At 42.6% G+C, this 17,625-nt stretch overlaps 1 protein-coding gene across 1 annotated transcript; it reads left to right on the forward strand.

Moving 5' to 3' along the window:
• The first annotated feature begins 495 nt into the window (after positions 1–495).
• LOC124177888 (bicaudal D-related protein homolog) lies at positions 496–17,625 on the forward strand. Its single transcript, XM_046560805.1, has 5 exons — positions 496–2,279; positions 14,063–14,395; positions 14,490–14,659; positions 14,904–15,180; positions 15,483–17,625. The coding sequence occupies exons 1-5, from the start codon at positions 2,034–2,036 to the stop codon at positions 16,098–16,100; spliced, it is 1,644 nt and encodes a 547-aa protein (XP_046416761.1). The 5' UTR covers positions 496–2,033; the 3' UTR covers positions 16,101–17,625.

The following is a 17,625-nucleotide window of genomic DNA, read 5'->3' on the forward strand; positions in this document are numbered from 1 at the left end:
TTGACGTCACGGCGCGCCCATTTGTCTGTACAATTCCTACACTCCGTTCCAATTGCGATTGCCGGATACACGAATCCACCCACACGTCTCGATCTGACGGAACCCGGCTACGCTTGTTATCGTTGTTATTTTCCCAAGTGTAAGTGTCATCGATCGGGTGTTTGCGTACAACAATTTCACCGTTACATCACGCCGCTAAAGGGCTGAAGCTCCTAACTCGATCAATCAATCGTTAAATCCAATTCCGAAGGTACAACGTCACACGTTGCACGCTCGGAACCGTGCGGAAAAATCGAGTGCATTTTCTACTCGGCAGGTAAATCCCGCGGAGGTTCTTCAACCGTGGAAACGTGGAACGTGGAGTCAGGTGCCCCGACCAATGCGGACCAGGTGAGCCAGGTGAGTCAGGTGAGTCATATATACGCCAGGTGAACGAGGAGCGAGAGGTTCGGGCTCTTTCGAACCTGGTTGTGGCCGTCGAGCGAGCAAACCTGGCCTCTAGTCTGCCTTGGAATCGGTGCGGACCGTTGCCGAGAGGAGCGAAGCCGCAGTCGGATTCGCCGCACCGTCAGCTTTGGAGGAGGGGATCTTCGGCGCACCGCGTGTTCCGGGTTTCCGTAAAATTTTCGCTTTATACGCAGCCAGGCGCATCCCAGAGGCCAGAGCTGGGCTGACTCATTCGTCGTCTGTCTGCTGCACGCTCTTTATTGTTGACTTTCTATACCCACGGCCGCCTGGACGTCAGTTTTCAATTCGCCGTCGTGCCGTGAACTGCTGCGTATATTGAGCGTGTTTTTCGATTCGTATCTTTGTTTTTTTCAAAATTTTTTCATTTCTTTGGTTCGTTGTACGTGAAAATTCTTAGATATACTTCTTCTGCGGAATTGAACTTCGACTTCGAAATAGGAAGAAAGGGGTGTTGAATAATTTATACAGTGAAACGAAAGGCTGACGGATCGCGATGCAGCTTGTAAATTTATTATGTAATTGCAGTGCAACGTGGTGATGTTGTGACGTATCAACCGCGAGTATTCGACTGATTGTGAAATATAGTTTTCGTAAGGTATATTTGTAATTAGTTTACACAGTGCCTTATAAAACGTGGAACGGTGTAATTAATGTTCCATCTCAAAGTTCGACTCGATTGTTTATTCATTTATCGAAGGTTGCAGTGTATGCGTTGTAAAAATTTTGCAGTGAAAACGTGTTGAGTATCAGTCCGTTTGTTGTATCTTTTGGTGCGATGATAAGGAACCTCGCGTATCGAACGTTCTAGTTATCGATTGACGTACGATTGTCGTCGGTTTTGGCTATAAATTGTTATTTCTTTTTCTTCTTTTACACTCTTTACACGAAGTGCCTTTGATCGATCCTAACTCGTCACGGTTTGTAAAGAATTAATGATAGAACCAGTGGCGCTCATTAGGGAAATTACATGCATTGTACTCGTGCCTAATTACCAACAATTAATTATCACAGTTATATCTTCTAACAAACCGAACTACCATACTAATTTAAATCGAAGACAAAGACTAAGGGTACAATAATAGGCTACTAATTTTAATCCCGCTTTGAAGACGACTTAAATAATTCGTATTTTACAGCACCAGTTAAAAGAATTTACTATATATTACACGTGTGTATAACTGTTGATAACATTCAAGTTTAATACCTAATTGCCGATCGTGAGTTGCGAGTGTGAATCAACGATTATAAACGCTTTCGAACGGTGGGAAGAATTGCGCAACGGAAGCTAACAATCGGAAGAATGTCCGAATAACGAAAGTAAGAAAGAAAAGAAAAGGCGAAGCATAAATCACGGCGTAAGATGCGTACGAAAAGCAACAATTGTTACCTGAATTACTTCGATAAAAGAACGACGCAAGTTGCCTAACGTCGGTTCAAATGCATCGACGCAACCTCGTCGCCCACCTTTTGGCGCGATAAGAAGGAAAACGTAACCTCTCATCTTGACGCGGAGAGAACCTGTCAGCAACGAACGATTATACAGTCTGTGGCCGATAGAAAAGAAAATGTTGCCGAGAAAAGAGGGCCAGATCGCGCCTTACGCCCTCGAAGATATGATCTCGGATCTTCAGGCACGCAGAAATTCTCTGGATCACGTCGACGACGTTGCCGGGGATCCGATCGAGCAGCTGAAACAACGGGAACGGGATTTGGTCCTTGCTGCCGAACTCGGCAAGGCTCTTCTCGAAAGGAACCAGGAGCTCACCAAACAAGGAGAAGCCTTGGCCGAGGAGTATGCCAGTAAATTGGAGGTAAGGCTGGAACACGAGGCTGAAGTTAGCAACGTTATTGGAACGATTCGCGTTACGAGGGGGGCGAAATCACGATTTTTCAAGTTTATGTAGGGACTTTGAAGCAGGTAGTCAAGTTTTCAAAATATGAACACATTTTGCTTTACTACGATTTACCGAATGCCAGACATTTCTGCAACTGTCGAATAACGATTTTCCGAAACGTTAATAATTACATCGACGTTACCAACTTCAGGCGCATTTCGCGTTTCGGAAAACCCGTTATTTCACAATGTTAAGAATCTCTGTAATGCGGTAAATTATGATAAGGCAACGCGGTAATTCGTATTTTTTAAACTTGCCCACTTTGAAGTGACTAGAAAATAGCAAAATGGTCATTTTCTTCCCCAATGGTTGTTTACGTAAAGTTACCAAGTTCAGCCTCATGCCTGAACAATGCCGCCAAATTTGAGTTTTAGATCGAAAATGTTGATTATCGTACCTGTCGGGTGTCTTGTTATACCCTCGTAATTGAAATCGTGTGGGAGGTAATACTGTGCGTGCAAATTGATACAGGATCAATTTACACGGATGTTGATCAAACAGAATCGCCTCACGTGTGTTAATCTTCTTAAATAAAGTTTCTATATTTCTAATTTTAACAAAAGTCTCCTCGGCTTAGAGAGAGAGAGAGATATTTATTTTTGGAAATTTAATGCCAGACTCGGCCGCCCCGCCGAGGCCTTGAATTTCACGGGAATCAATTATTGGTGTAGTTTACAAAGTCGCCTAACCCCAGCTTAGCCTCTTCGACTATAAAAAGGCGAAGCAAAGCTTTAGCGCTTTGCGAGGGTGCGCTATACTGTATACCTAATATCCCTGCATATCAGCTGCGATTTCTCAAGCTACGCTTCTTGTGCTTGACGTGACAAAATTTCCGTAAAACCGAATGAAAAAACGCACCTTCGGAAATTCGCTATTACGAAAATTGTTCCGATTGCAAGTTCCATAATCTTTTAATAATTTTTTACGGCAAATATATTTTATTTGTAACCCTCCACGCTCGGTGAATACGCAGTTTTAACGGTACAGTTCTGGGTCACACATTCTCACGCAGCGTGCGCTTTAATTCGACACGCATTATCGCTTGGGAAAATCATAAACTGAATAACATGGTCGATCGACTAAGACTTGCAGTCGAGAATTAGGGACGGCACTGTATAACAGCACATGCAGCGAATGCAGATGGCTTTGATCGAGTATAAATTGCACGGAGTTGCGTATAAATGATGCGTTACGAAAGAGACGAGTGATCGTGCAAAGAGGCTTTGGCATCGATGCGCATTACGATTCACAATGGGTGAATAAATATATAATTGATATCACCGACGACGAGGCTTTTAATTCGAGTTTAAAATCGTGAATTCGTGTAACGCCTAAACGGTCGGAACTCGGAATTACTGACGTCGAAACAGGCGAGCAAATTAGTCGAAGCCTCTAATTCAAATATTTAGAAACAGGACAAACAGGTTTAACGAAGCCTTATCCGGCAGACGCGAGAATTGATCAGTAAATTGGATATCAAGCCTGAAGACAATCGCGTAGAAATTCTCGACCTTGAGCGAGATTGCAGAAAGCTCAATACCGTGCGTAGGCATATATCTGAATAGGTATTCCTACACGAATACACCTTACATTATATTGTACGTTGTGCATGCAGATGAAAGAATTCTTACTCACCGAGTCGTTCGGATACGAGAGGCGATAAATATTTTATCTCGACTTCTTGCGCCAACCGATGTTCTACAATTTATTTCACGAATCAGCAGATCGTCTGCCAAAGTGTACGACAGACTGCAGACATCGAATGGGGTGAAACACGATAAAACCACAGTTTCTTCTTTCTCTTTTCTCATTTCTTTGTTTTTTTTTTTTTTTTTTGTTTTTTTTTTATTAACAGAATCCAATCAATTCGGATATGTCGAGATTCGTCCCCTCTATTTTACTACATTCGGCGAAAAACATCCCTCGATCAAGCGAACTGGTGCATAAAAGCTTGAGCGCGACACATAATACGTTACATTCGACAGTAGCAATTAGCATGCCGGAAATCGCCGCGCACTGCGCGACTTAAACGCTGCAAGCGTAACTAAATGTCTCGTATACAGTTATCGTAGTCACACCGAGCTTTCCCTGTTGTGTGTACAGCCTCGTGATGTGGATCGCTTCCAGGATCGAACCATTATTCAGTATGAATACTAGGCTCGATCAATTATAGGAAATTAAAAGATATTTTTAGCACCTGTAAACATAATGGGTTAATCGATAAAAACGTACCCATGTATTTGTTTTGGTACGGAATCAATATGGCCGCCATTGACGCACTTGCGATTTATTTTCAGTTGTAGAATCGTTTCGAGCACTTCCCCGTTATCCGTTATCGTTTTACGTAGAACTTAATGACGGCAAAAATAATCTGTCGCAATTTCACAGCCGACGAAGGTCTCGGAACTGAGAATTTAGCTTGCGATCTCTAGTTACCGTTCGCTCTTAACTTCGTGACTTATTGTATCGCCGTGATCTTGCACGTACCTCTAGGTTACGTTCTTCCCGTACAGCTGTGATTGTCTCGGTAAAACAATAAAGATTCTCCGACCCGGTTTACGCCGTGCAATAAAAATTCGATGCTAAAATACAACTATACTGTATTAACGTATCGCTAATTACATATTTCATTCTCATCTTTCGAACACGCCGTAGAAATAAATAAAGAAAATCATTCCCGACGAGGCCTGAAATCAGAAAGCGAAAGCGTCTCGTTGTATTTTTGAAGAAAAAAGAAGAAAACGGACAAAAATTAATAAACGTAGGTATAACGATGTTCTCTCTAGAAATCGGACGAAAGTGGGTGAAAAAGAATTTCAACTGGAGCGTCGCGTTACCGCTCGGCGCTTGGTTTTTCCACTCTGGACGAGTGATTGTTTTTCCCCTGAAGATTACGAACGTAATTACAGTCTTACGGAATGGTAATTAGGGTGCCGAGGACGCGGTGAAAACAAGTACTCAGCCTAGGTCAGGTTTTGCTCACCGGAAACTCGGGGATGTTTTTCGCGAAAATGAACGCCAGGCCTTCGAGAGGAATCTACCTCTACTTACCATCATCTACCGACTTCGAGAGGAGTCTATTGTTCGAGTCAACGAATGGGAAATGAATTCCGGATTTCTGGCGTAGTGCGTACCTCCGTGGAAGAGCCACGAAAGCGTGGAGCTGAGCGCGCCACTTAGGCAAGACCCTCGGGGCCTCTTGGGCCTTACGTAGATACGTATACCAGACAATGAAGTTCTGCAGGAAAGGAACAATAGCCGGCATCACGCTACCTGCTTCTCCCAGTTTCCTTCGACTTCTGCCTCATTTTTGACCTCCATACACGTAGGAACAGATACGCACAGAGACTCGTAATTTATGCAGCATGATCCGAGCCTATAAAGACTGTACACAGTGTATACGCATGTACTTATAACCTGATACACGAAGAACGAGCGTAGGAAGACTTTCCGGAAGTGCTTGTAAGAAAGAAACCGGCACTCTTTCTTCCCTCGCATAATGCGTTATTATTGTTGTATTGTACAAATTTTATTCACGTGCAAAACTGTATTAAGTATACGTACCCATATGGTATCTCGGCAAGATAATGTCGGCTAACCCACAATTGGCAGAACGCGGTCTTTGACTGAGCGGAAGACGACCGGCCAATTGTTGTACAGGAAGTTTTTTTCTTTCTTCGTGTTATAAACGTGTCCGCATCTCTCATACCTGAACGTATCGTAACGAAGAGGGAAATCCGTGTGATCTCACCGCTCGTCATCAAATATTCATAACCGTGAAGCAGCAACGGAATTCAAGTACCTATGGGTAACGATTTTATTGATATGCGATAATTACACGGCGAAACAGGTTTCTTTGAACGACAGGTAAACAAACGTACTGTAAGAAAAAAAAAAAAAAATCACCGCCTTATACATTTTACATTTATTCCCCGTTATATATTTGTTCAAGAAAAAATCAGTCACGGATGAAAATCAATCACGTAATATTTTCACTGTGAAATAAAACATGTTTTCCGCGATCTATTCGTTAAGGTCATTTTCTTTCTTTTCCATCCGACAGACTGTTTCACATGGCAACAATAAATTCGTTTCATTATCAGTCGGGTATCTGAAATGATCGATTTCATTTCTTTATCGATGCATGATCGCTGATATTTTTCTCGAAAGACGGTCTGCGGATGAAACAGGCAACGAAGATTACTCGTTACCGTTATACCCAGTAACGAAACGAGCAAGTGACTGAGCTAAAAATTTTCCATGTCATTCTACGACCGCTGGGTTAAGCTTTGCTGAAGACTCCCTTAAAGCGCACAAAGACCACCCGTACAGTTTGCATATGGAAGTGGGATAGGTATCACCGATTAGTCGGTAGCGCAAAGACCGCATTCGTTTCCGGTAACACGATCATTTCTTTCATAGTTGTTATCGCAGAAATCTGCGTATTAAATTTCGTGTTCAAGTTGCACGATCACGTCGGCGAGCCGAAGCCCTTCACTTCCGGTTCTTGGATCACAAGATATGCACGCGTTGACACTCACCGCCTATATTATTATATATGCAGCCATCCGGTATCATGTACACCTTAGAGATTTACATAATCGATAAAAATTCTCCATTCGATGCGAACGCACGTTGAAAACGAGGATAAAATTAGTGTCTTTAGGAGAAATCGTTACTTCGCGTCTTTAGCAATGTTTGAAATTTAGTAAACCGTGATAAGGAAAATATACTGTTATTTTGAAAAGCCAACTCCTTCAAAACCATTCTAAAATTGCACAATAATGAATGTTTCCCTGATGTTTCGTTACGTTAACGTTGGTAACTTAAGCCTCGTTGTCGAAAGCGCATACGAGCGGCAGTGATTTTTTTCTTATTTTTTTTTTTTTTTTTCATATTCGAGTCATTATTCTACGGTAAAAATTTTATCTTTTGTATGTTTTTCGCAATCAACTCTTTTATATACAACTGCTGCAGCCTAAATTCAAGATAAGATAATAATATACCCGTGCCATTAGCTTCCAGGTGATCTCGTTATCGTTATTTAAAACCTGAGATAACGGCGATATAACATGAAAATAATGACGTTCATCGCTCGGCATGTGAGGGAGAAAATATTATCGCTCTTTGCTATAAAATCAAGTCAATTTAGTCTTTATAAATTTATCACACAATTTTAGATTCCTACTCTATGTTAAAGTTAATCGTAAGAGTGATTATCTCATCGAGGCGAGCATTTTTTCTTACGCTTGTTATCAAACTCCGTATTACTTTCTGATGACGGGTGCGTAATAACGGCGTTTATTACGCACTTCAAGCAGAGCTGGAAATTTTATTCCACTTACGTAGAGCTATGGAGTCGTAAAACATCTGCGGCCGAATATTCTCCCCGTCTTGAGTTAATCAATCGATCCAAGTTTCAAAATTTTATTCCTTCGTTTCTTTTTTAACTCACTAATAAAAATCTCTGAAGTATCTCACCGAATAATCCCGGATTTGCAGCGAAAACACGTTTTCAGTACGGAAATGTGTATGTTACGTATACGTGCCGTATCAGTAGCAGTAGCTTGATTTCTTAAATTGTAATGCGCGTTCCGGTGATATTGCGCAACGACAAAACCAGCATTACGTTCAGTGAAAATAATTTCTGTACGTGTTTTATACACGGTTCGAAAAGCAGATAAGTTGTAAATAGTTTGCATACAACAAATCTGGTTTCATTTTTAATCCGATACCAATTCGAACGATTCACTCGCCACATGTGAATCCTAAAAGAGAACCAGCTGCTGAATGAGAGGTGAGGTTTGCACTTGTGAAAACAAAGATATGGAGTACGGTATAACGATCCGTTTGCACCTTTACCTTCCAATCTCGCGGTAACATTATTCGAGATAATCTACGACATGAAATGAAAATACGGTAGACAGTTTCAAGTTGTAAAATCCAATTACATATATCCGACGTCGCAGATTGTCAAAAACTTCGAAAGATTTCCCCTCGCTCAAACTGGGTGTAAAAATCGCTCAATTTCATCCTGACAATGAAATGGTCATCGGCACTTTACCCGAATAACGCATGCTCGCGATATAAATATTCAATAAATTTCCAATGCCGACTAATGTCAAACGGTATAAACGATCCCATCACGATGAACAAATAAACGTGCGATTTTTTTACGCGTACAACGTAATGCGGTCGATTATCTGCGGTAATATCACCGCCGTAATTTAGCCGGTCAGTTTACCAAATTGGCGTGCAAACAAAGAGTTGGGACAAAAAACGTCAAATTATACGTGAAAAAATTCCATTGTTCAGAATGATATTAACGTTGAGTTGAGGCCTTCGTTTTACCTTGAACGCCTCTCGGACTCCTGGGAGTGGATTGGACATGTTGAGAGAATCACACGCGCAAGGTCTCCGCCTTTGAAAGTCCCGCGATTTCACGATCGGGTAAAAGTGAAACAAGTTGCAAGATTTTAAGTATAAACAGCTGGGTATATTAAAGAAAAAACTAACGATAAAAATAAAATAAAACCGGTTCGCTAAGAATTGAACCGGTCCGTAAGTTGCTGGTTCAATCACGGAATTAACCGCAGTCGAATCGAGTCGAGTCCCTGCAAGCAGTCGGTTTTTTTTCTGCATGGTCTTCTCGTTGAGAATAATTTTGAAAAGACAGTTCACCATTTCGGGATAAAAAATTATTAGAATTCGATTGGTTTTATTGGGTGAAAAAATATTCGAGAATACACAGGACGGCCATTGCATGCGAATTGCGAGAGGCGCCGGATACGTTTCGTAAAAATCCTTGACATGAGAATCCTTGACTGGGGCACCATGGCTTTTATACGACTAGAGATTGCGTCTTCGGCCGATCCTCGTGCCGACTGCCTCTGTGCGTTGAATCATTATTTTCCGTGCTACTAGGCTGGAATTGCTTACAAATTACGCCGTTCACCGAAGAACCATCCGTACGTACGTATTACACGGTACAGATGTGTACGTATAACGTTCTGGTTCCATTGACGCGTAATCGCGAGTATTTCAAGCTCTTTTCTACATATATTATACGACCTGGATGGTCAGACCGGATTTTCTTTCCGTCATTACCGATTTTGGAAAGCCGCCGTACGTTCCGCTCGCCGTTTCGCAAGCGATTCACGTATCTTGTATTTGCGTATAACCGCATCTCGCCGAACAGATCCTGTATAATATACGCACACATGTCGATACGTACATATACATTTATAAATATTCGCCTACGGTGTATTAGTCTCGAAAAAATTACGTCATCGCTTAACATATGTCTGAGTCGAACTTGCGGCGAGCGGTGATTTGATCCTCCAAAATGAGCGTCCATCCAGTTATACCTGATGATGAATCGTACCGTACCTGTGACATGTTCTATGCGCAACGCGTTAAAAAACTGGCGCGATTCTTTCACGCTCCTTTACTTTCGTCAAAGTAATAATAATATTATGTTTACGTGTAACGACGCATTAACGTAACGATATTTACCGCGTTTACAGCAATGAGTAACGGTAAAATAATATTCCTGCGATGATTATACAGCCACGTTATGCTAAATTTAAATAAGACGGAAACTAGTTTCAGAAGTAAAAATAAGGCTTATACTTTTTTGCTCTACCTTATACACACGACCTGCAGTGTATAATTTGCTCACGGCTAGACTGGCGGAATATTGTTTTCACTTCGTTAGAAACACTCGCAATTAGCTGATCTGAATGTCCGAATTTTGAAAAATGTATACAAGAGAAGTGTCCGGTTATTAAGCGTGAAAGTTTGCAACAATCTCAGACACAAGCCTCGTTAGTAATAATTTTACGATTCCGAGATAATTTGATAATTTCAGTGGAACGCGGTAGTGCGGAGTTTATAATATAATCGCATCATTTACCAATCATCCGAAAAGCTTTCACGTCGCACGCAAGATTTTCTTGGTTCACGCACATTGTGAATCGATGCGATTACGAAACGCAAAGAAAGTCCGATTTATAAGGCTGAAGGATTTTCAAGACGGAACTTCACAGCGAACTTCTTATATTCCGTATTACTTTAAAATTTGAAAAAACTCGAGCACACGCCGTACCGAGTTTCGGATTCATAAATGATTTTACAGAAACTGACAAACCATATATATCGTACCGCAGGTTGGCAGTAAAAAAAATTCTCACAGTCATCAATGCGTGCTTAACGATGACCGTAAAAAGTCATCGATCCTTCACGACTCGAAACAAAGGTGCGATATTTCAAAGACCAGAATCATCGGGATTCTCGAAACTTCGGCAAGTTGTTTCTCGATTTCGTTTCAATATTTTCGCACGAATCCATCGTATCACGGATTAGTGAGTACAATAATCCTGAACGTTTAAAAAAAGTACAACGCATTTGGACTAAATTCTCATGAGAACGGAATAGAAGAAATTTCTAGCTAAATAATCCAACGTTTATACACCGGCCGACACGTTCCGAGTGTAAGCTTGACTTTTTCACAATTATATAGGTGCTCCTGCATATATGGGGTACGTAAAACGGTGCTCGTAATTTCACGGGTAGTTTATGTCTTACTCTAGTTCATATCTCCCACGAGTTCCAGCCGTCGGTTAAGATTTTATAATCAGGATAAGCTAATTGGGCAAGATTCGCGTCCCGGTGTACGTAAAATGCCGACTCGGATATAGCAGACCTCTATCGTAATACCTTTTCCCGGCATTGCGCAATTAATCGTTGCGCTGATTCAACCTCACAATTAGCTAGGTGGTATGGTTACGGGACTCTGCGACATCGGACGGTGTTGCGGCTTTCGAGCCTCTCTCGCCATTCGCTTCGCAATCGCTCCAAAGAGTCGACCACGGGCCATTGCCTCGACTCTTGAAGTTATACTCGCTGCCCGCTCGCCTTTGTCAACTACCTCGAATACTTTGCCAACTCCGCACTGACGTTGCCCTCGGGGAAAGTGAGACCTCCGTTCCCGGTCCCCACCTGTAAAAATGCATTCGCTTTATTCTACAAGTATACGCGTCGACGCTAGATTTTGGAAATCCATTGCCGCTAACGTGAATAGTAATTTTCGAGTACTTGGTCGAGCGATTTGAATTATTACCTACTGCACAGAAAATAAAAATTTCGATAAGCCGTAATAAATAATAACGTTAGGTTCGGCGAACCTGAACCTGGATTCGTGTCGGTGATTTTTTCACGATTCTGGAAGATCGGGTGTTTCGGAAGGAAATTAGAACGTGACTGAACCAGAAATAATGCTGCTCGTTATAAATTTCTTTCAGGTTCCCTCTCACTTTGTGAAATAATACTTATCTCGTCCCTTTGTTATTCGATTTTTATGAGTAAAAATATACCGTTCACGTATCGAACGTTTGCGATTCTGCGTCGCTGATCTCGCAACATCGCCTGTAATCCGTACACATATATATTCCCTTCGTAAACGTTGTCTGCCATGTATGAATCATACAACGGTGTGTAAAATCGTCGTACATCCGGGACGCTGTTCTATAACAAACGGCGTTAAAGAGTCAGGCAAAGAAGGTATATCGAACTCTTACACCGTCCAGCCAAGGTACGTTTAACAGCTCAGTTTGAGCCTCGTCACGCTCGAGCGGTAGAAGTGGATCGAATTCGCGTATTGCAAAAAAAAAAGAAACGTGAACCCTGCGGTCAAAGTTCGCCAACAAGGACAACGCTCCGTGGTCCCGGCAAAAAGTAGACGAGAGAAAAAACAAACAAATTCACGTCAGCATTGTTCGATAACTAATTTATCTCTAGACGCACTTCGTACCGACTACTTTGTTTTTTCCTTCTATTTTTTTTTTTTTTTATTGTTTTTTTTTTTGGCCAAATTTCGCGATCCATTCAAACGTTCTTATTTGGTACGGACGGGGATGCAATAGCGGCAAGACAAGTCGAGAGCGTATGAATCACTCTCGTATCTGATTAACGGTGATCATTTAAACCCGGCACAGTACCATAGGAGCCAAAGTTTAAAGCACGGTGACTTCGACGATAACATAAAGCGAGACCATGCGGAGGCTTAGGTAGAATGTAGGTGATCACCAGGCTAGCTGGAGGTTGCCAATCGATCGGTGACTAACCACGGGGACCAAGGCCATGACGTTTTGCCTGCACCTATCTACCAGTTACTGGTTCGATAAAGTTTCAACGCACGGTTATTATGCTGAAAGAGTCGCGTGTGTACTTAAGATATATACGTAAGTGTGAAACGGCGTACGTTAATCACAAGTCCTACATGGACGTTGTAAACATCGTCAAGACTTTCGCGACGCATCGAGTTTGTTACGTATTTTATTTTATTCTCAATTTTTATAACGCAAATATTTACGGAAGAACCGTTTTTGCATAGGATCGGATTCACTCAGCTGCAGCCAATAGACAACGCGATTTTATACCTTTCATTTCGATCGACTCGTATGCCTTTTCTTATTTTTTTATTCAACGTACGAAACAGGATTCGTTTACTTTTCTTTGTCTTAAAATTCATGAAAACCGCGTTGTAAGATGAAAGAAATTAATTTCCCTGATACATATTTATGTTAGTGTGTAAACGGGATAGGGTTACCGGAGTGTTAAGACTGCGATGTATTTTTTTTTCCGCAATTTTAAATTCCCCTCTTTCTCTACTAAGTATTGTAAATTCTAATTTAGTGTTTTATTTCCAGCGAAACTTTTACTAATTACCATGCCTTATTAATTAGGGATCGTGTTGGGTAATGAGCGCCGTATCCACAATTCTTAGCAACCTTTCTCAATTCAAAGCGATATGCTTACATTATTACCGTATAGCAGCGAAAGCTGAGACAGTTACTGTAACGAGCTACCTGTGGCCGGAACAGTAAGCCAAACAAACCACCTGTACGACCTCCCATTTTCAAAAAGCAGACAGAAAACCCTGTCTAATTATTGCTCAATTACCAGGCGTATATTTTCCATCCTCTCCGACAGAATTTGCAGGGGTTTAAAATTAGCGAATGAATTTTCTTACTTGCCCAATTCGATTGTTCGTAAAGCGTGACGTCGTGTGCGAAAACCACAAAGCGCGGTTGTAAGAAATCGAGAAAAAAGAGAAAGATTCAGCGGTCTCTTCGGAATTATATTATGTTATACTAAGAGCTTATTATTCGATACGAATACGATATTCATTGCCATGCCTACTTCAGCGAGCGACAGAGTTTCGACGATTCTATACTCGTTTGTGAGACACGTGCGAAATAATATCCATCACCTCGGTTTACTTCTCGTCGCGAAAGTAGAGAGCAGGTTTGAAATTCGTATTGTATGTATAATGCACGCGGCTTCGAAACATGAGATGCAATTCTCTGTAATATAATCGATCGGCAAAGGTTACGCAGAGGGAAATATTTCTTACCTATTATAACTGCAGCGCAGGAATAAACGCGACCACATACCTGCATCGATTCCTTTGAACTCCCCGACGCGTCTCGTTCCCGCGGATATCACGGCAATGAGCCGGTATTCTTGACCTGAAAAAAATCAAGAAGAGGAAGAAGAAGAAAATATTCTCTTTCACTTCCCACGCTAACTTTCAATATACTGACCCTGATTTTTGCGATTCCGCAAGCGTCACCCAACAGCTATTTATTTTCGTACCGCGGGGTAACCAGTTGAATAAATATGACGAATCTCCCCAGAGTCTGGAACAAGAGAGGTACCTCTTGAGACGAAGACTGGAGGAAGCTCACGACGAGGGCGAGGTCAGGGCACTGGAGCTGCAGGCCGATTTGGAGGCCCTTCGGAATCAGTTGGAAGAGCAGGGAGAACGTGCGCGACGTGCGGAAAGGGAGCAGGCAGCCCTGGTGACGGAATTGGCGGCCCAAAACACGCGGCTTGCCGATCAGCTCCGAGAGGCAAACAAGCAGGAAGAAGAGCTCCTAGTCGAGCTAAGGGTCCTCAGGGATAAGTGCGCGCTGAGGAACACCACGCTTCAGGACCATGTCAGCAGCTTGGAGATCCTCAGGGACGAGGTAAGGCCATCATCGTGCGGACGCGGAGACTCCGGATCAAGAAAAATTACCCCGCTGAAGTCGGACGTGAATTTGAACCGTTGGTTGGTTTCAGGTACAAATTGTCTCAGCCCAAAGAACCGAACTCGAGAGGAGATCCCTGGAGCTACGGCAGGAAAGGGCGCGAGCTGTTGCCGCCTTGGAAGAAGCCGAGGAGAGAGCCCACGTCTTGGATAGACTTGGCCGCGAAGCTGAGCACAGAGCGAGAACGGCGGAACGGGAGAGGTAGGCGGATGGAAAATTAGCCATCATTATTTACCTACTCCGGAAACGGTCCTCTAAGGGCGAAGCGTCGAACACGGACCATGAACATTGGGAATCAAGTTATCGGAGCGTGTTGCGTGTTTAAGTAGAACGCGAAGTGTGAACTAGATGCGGCAAGGAGAACTCAAAACCGGCATTCCTAATTCAAATTTATATCCATGTTAACGAACCGCACGTTAGATGTATTAATGTGACTTGGTTACAGGGACGAGCTCGCCGCTGCATTGGCAGCCCTCGAGGCGGAAAGAAGAGGAAGATCGGGTTCGATACAAAAACCCCCGAGATCACTGCAGGCGGAAATGGAGTGCGAGGAGAGCGGAAGTTCTTTGGGAGAACCCGAGGACCTCAAAGCCGAAGTAACGAGGGCTTGTAAAAGAATGCGAGAACTCTGCGCTCAGCTCAGAAGAGGCGAAGACGACTCTGGCCTTCAGAGCGATTGCGACGAGTCCATGTTGGTCCTGGCGAACGGTGCCGATGCCGAGGTGAGAGATATAAATATGAGCGCGATTAATGTAAACACCGACACTGTTTAGTCGTCGAATTTGAATCCTTGCATCTCGGTTGTTGTTCACCTTTATCTGGGCAAAAAACTGACTATGAATCGAATTGCGATCGCACTGTCTTTGATCATCGACAAGTATAAACAAACGTGATTAATTACCGAGCAAGCTTGGAGCACCGATCTCACCAAAGAAAAAGTGATTCGTGATATATCGAAATGTGATAAATTAGCTGATGGAATTTCACAAGTAAAATGAAGTAAAGAAGCTTTCAATTTCCGCAGGCAAACTGTCCCGGGGCGTTGTCGGAGCTGACGGAGGAGTTGTTCAGACTGGCATTATCCGGACGAGGGGCTCCTGGGGAACTTGGCCTGGCGGTGGAATTACACAGGGTACGAGAGGAGCTCGAGCATTCGAGAGACCAGCTGAAACAGACGCAAGACGAGCTCAGGCGAAGAGGGGAATCGCTGCTTGAGCTTACGAGCAAGTTGAGCGTATGCGAGGCCGAGCTTCGAGGTGTACGGGAGGAACGAGACAGAGCCAGAGGTGACATTGAGGATTCGGCACTGACCAAGGACGAGGTCCTGGCCCAGGCTTACCAGGTCAGGGACCAAGCTGTCGCCCGGAAGAACAGGGCGGAAGTTGAGCTGGCAAGAACGAGGATCGACGTGCTGCAGGCCAACAGCCAGCTGATGGAGGCTATCCAGCAGAAGATCGAGCTGAGTCAACAGCTCGAACAGTGGCAAATGGACATGCAAGCGCTTCTGGACGAGCAAGTTAGAAGTAAACTGATGCCGTCGAGCGGTCCGGTCAGCGGTAACGGGGACGGTTCGGAGATCGTTGTTCCGGCTAGGAAGAAGCGCAGCACGAGCGCTTCGAAGAAGATCTTCGGACTGTTCTGAAAGTTGTTGGGTTGAGAAATTTCGCCGAAGATCCGCAATCTTCGGCTCGATTTTTTATCATGGGATCAAAATTTTAACGCGAGAACCTATCGCAATGTGATTATATGTTATTGGGCGGAGGGCGGAAATATGACGCGGCTCTTTGTCATTATTGCCGCGGCATTTCTTCAGCTGGGAATCTGCGCTTGGATGTTGGCGAAGATAAATTATCACCGTTGGTCGTGATTCGCATGAATTAGTTATAGACGGCGTCAATTAGTCGAGCGCATTGGACGTGAACGTGATAAGTTAAAAAGAAAACTTGTTTTTCGAAGATTTTTACGGACTTTGTATAGGCATCTTTGTACCTGCGCTGTTGTTTAATTGCTCGAGATTGATTTTTAACGGTCGTTTCACAAGACGTTATAACAAGCTTAGAAGTTTCACTGCAGAGTGCAGACGCTGATCATTCGGGGCAATTAAAGTATCGTAAAATCCTGCACGTTTCACGAAAATTCGACGAGTGGCTTGAAAAAATCTTGCGTAATGCCAATTAGACTTGAAGAAATTACTAGTTAAATTATACCCCGTCGTATAACTCGACATTTCCATCCAACGTTCATACATTCTATTTTACATTATATACTTGAACGTATATACTACACAGAAACTACAGGTCAAATTTCTGAGGAAAAATCAATTTAACGACTGTACGACAGTTGATGAATTCATGTTCATTCGTCCAAACACTGGTTCCTGAATTTTGCCTGAGACACGAAGACCGTCGAGTACACAAGGTATTGATGAGTGGTTCCAGTTTGACGCTATTTACCCAATATGCGAACGGAGTGAGATTGAGTAAACAAAATGATGTCTTAAATTTATTTCTCGTTCAATTTCAAAGAGTATCCAGAAGTATATAAGCAAATAATTATAATGACAAGTTCGTAAATACGTGTGTGAGTACAGAATACCTCACATAGCACTGGGGCGTGTCGGCGCAAAGTAACAACGAACGTGTGTGTAAGGTCACTTTTAAAAAAAGTATCACACGTCGTTTCACACCGATGAGTCAAGATTTCGCCAACGACCCACGCGAAACGTGTTATACTTACTTTCCTTCTTCCCCACGGATACTTTATGCCTACGTCCGTTCGTCCGTCCGTCCCACATGTGCCACTCTTGGGCTTGATTGTGAGTGACAAAATATTTATTTATATATCGAATATAGAAAGAAAGTTACCGGAGATGTGGCCTTTTAGAATTTAAACAAAAGTGCAATAAAACGCATTGATCGAAGTGTTGTTGTAGTGCATTTGAGCGATAAGTAATTCGTTGACACTTAACAAATGTATATGTACAATGTGTTTGACTTCAATCGTATGAATATATATATATATATATGTATGTATATTCATTTAAATATGTAATGATAGACATAAAATAAGCCTACGTACTTGCAAGATTGTAAGATATTTCGTTACCGAATAAGCGTACGTTATAATACTGCATATTTATTTAATAAAATTGACTGTACAAATGTAAA

Source organism: Neodiprion fabricii, chromosome 3 (genome assembly GCF_021155785.1).
Source record: "Neodiprion fabricii isolate iyNeoFabr1 chromosome 3, iyNeoFabr1.1, whole genome shotgun sequence".
NCBI lineage: Eukaryota > Metazoa > Arthropoda > Insecta > Hymenoptera > Diprionidae > Neodiprion > Neodiprion fabricii.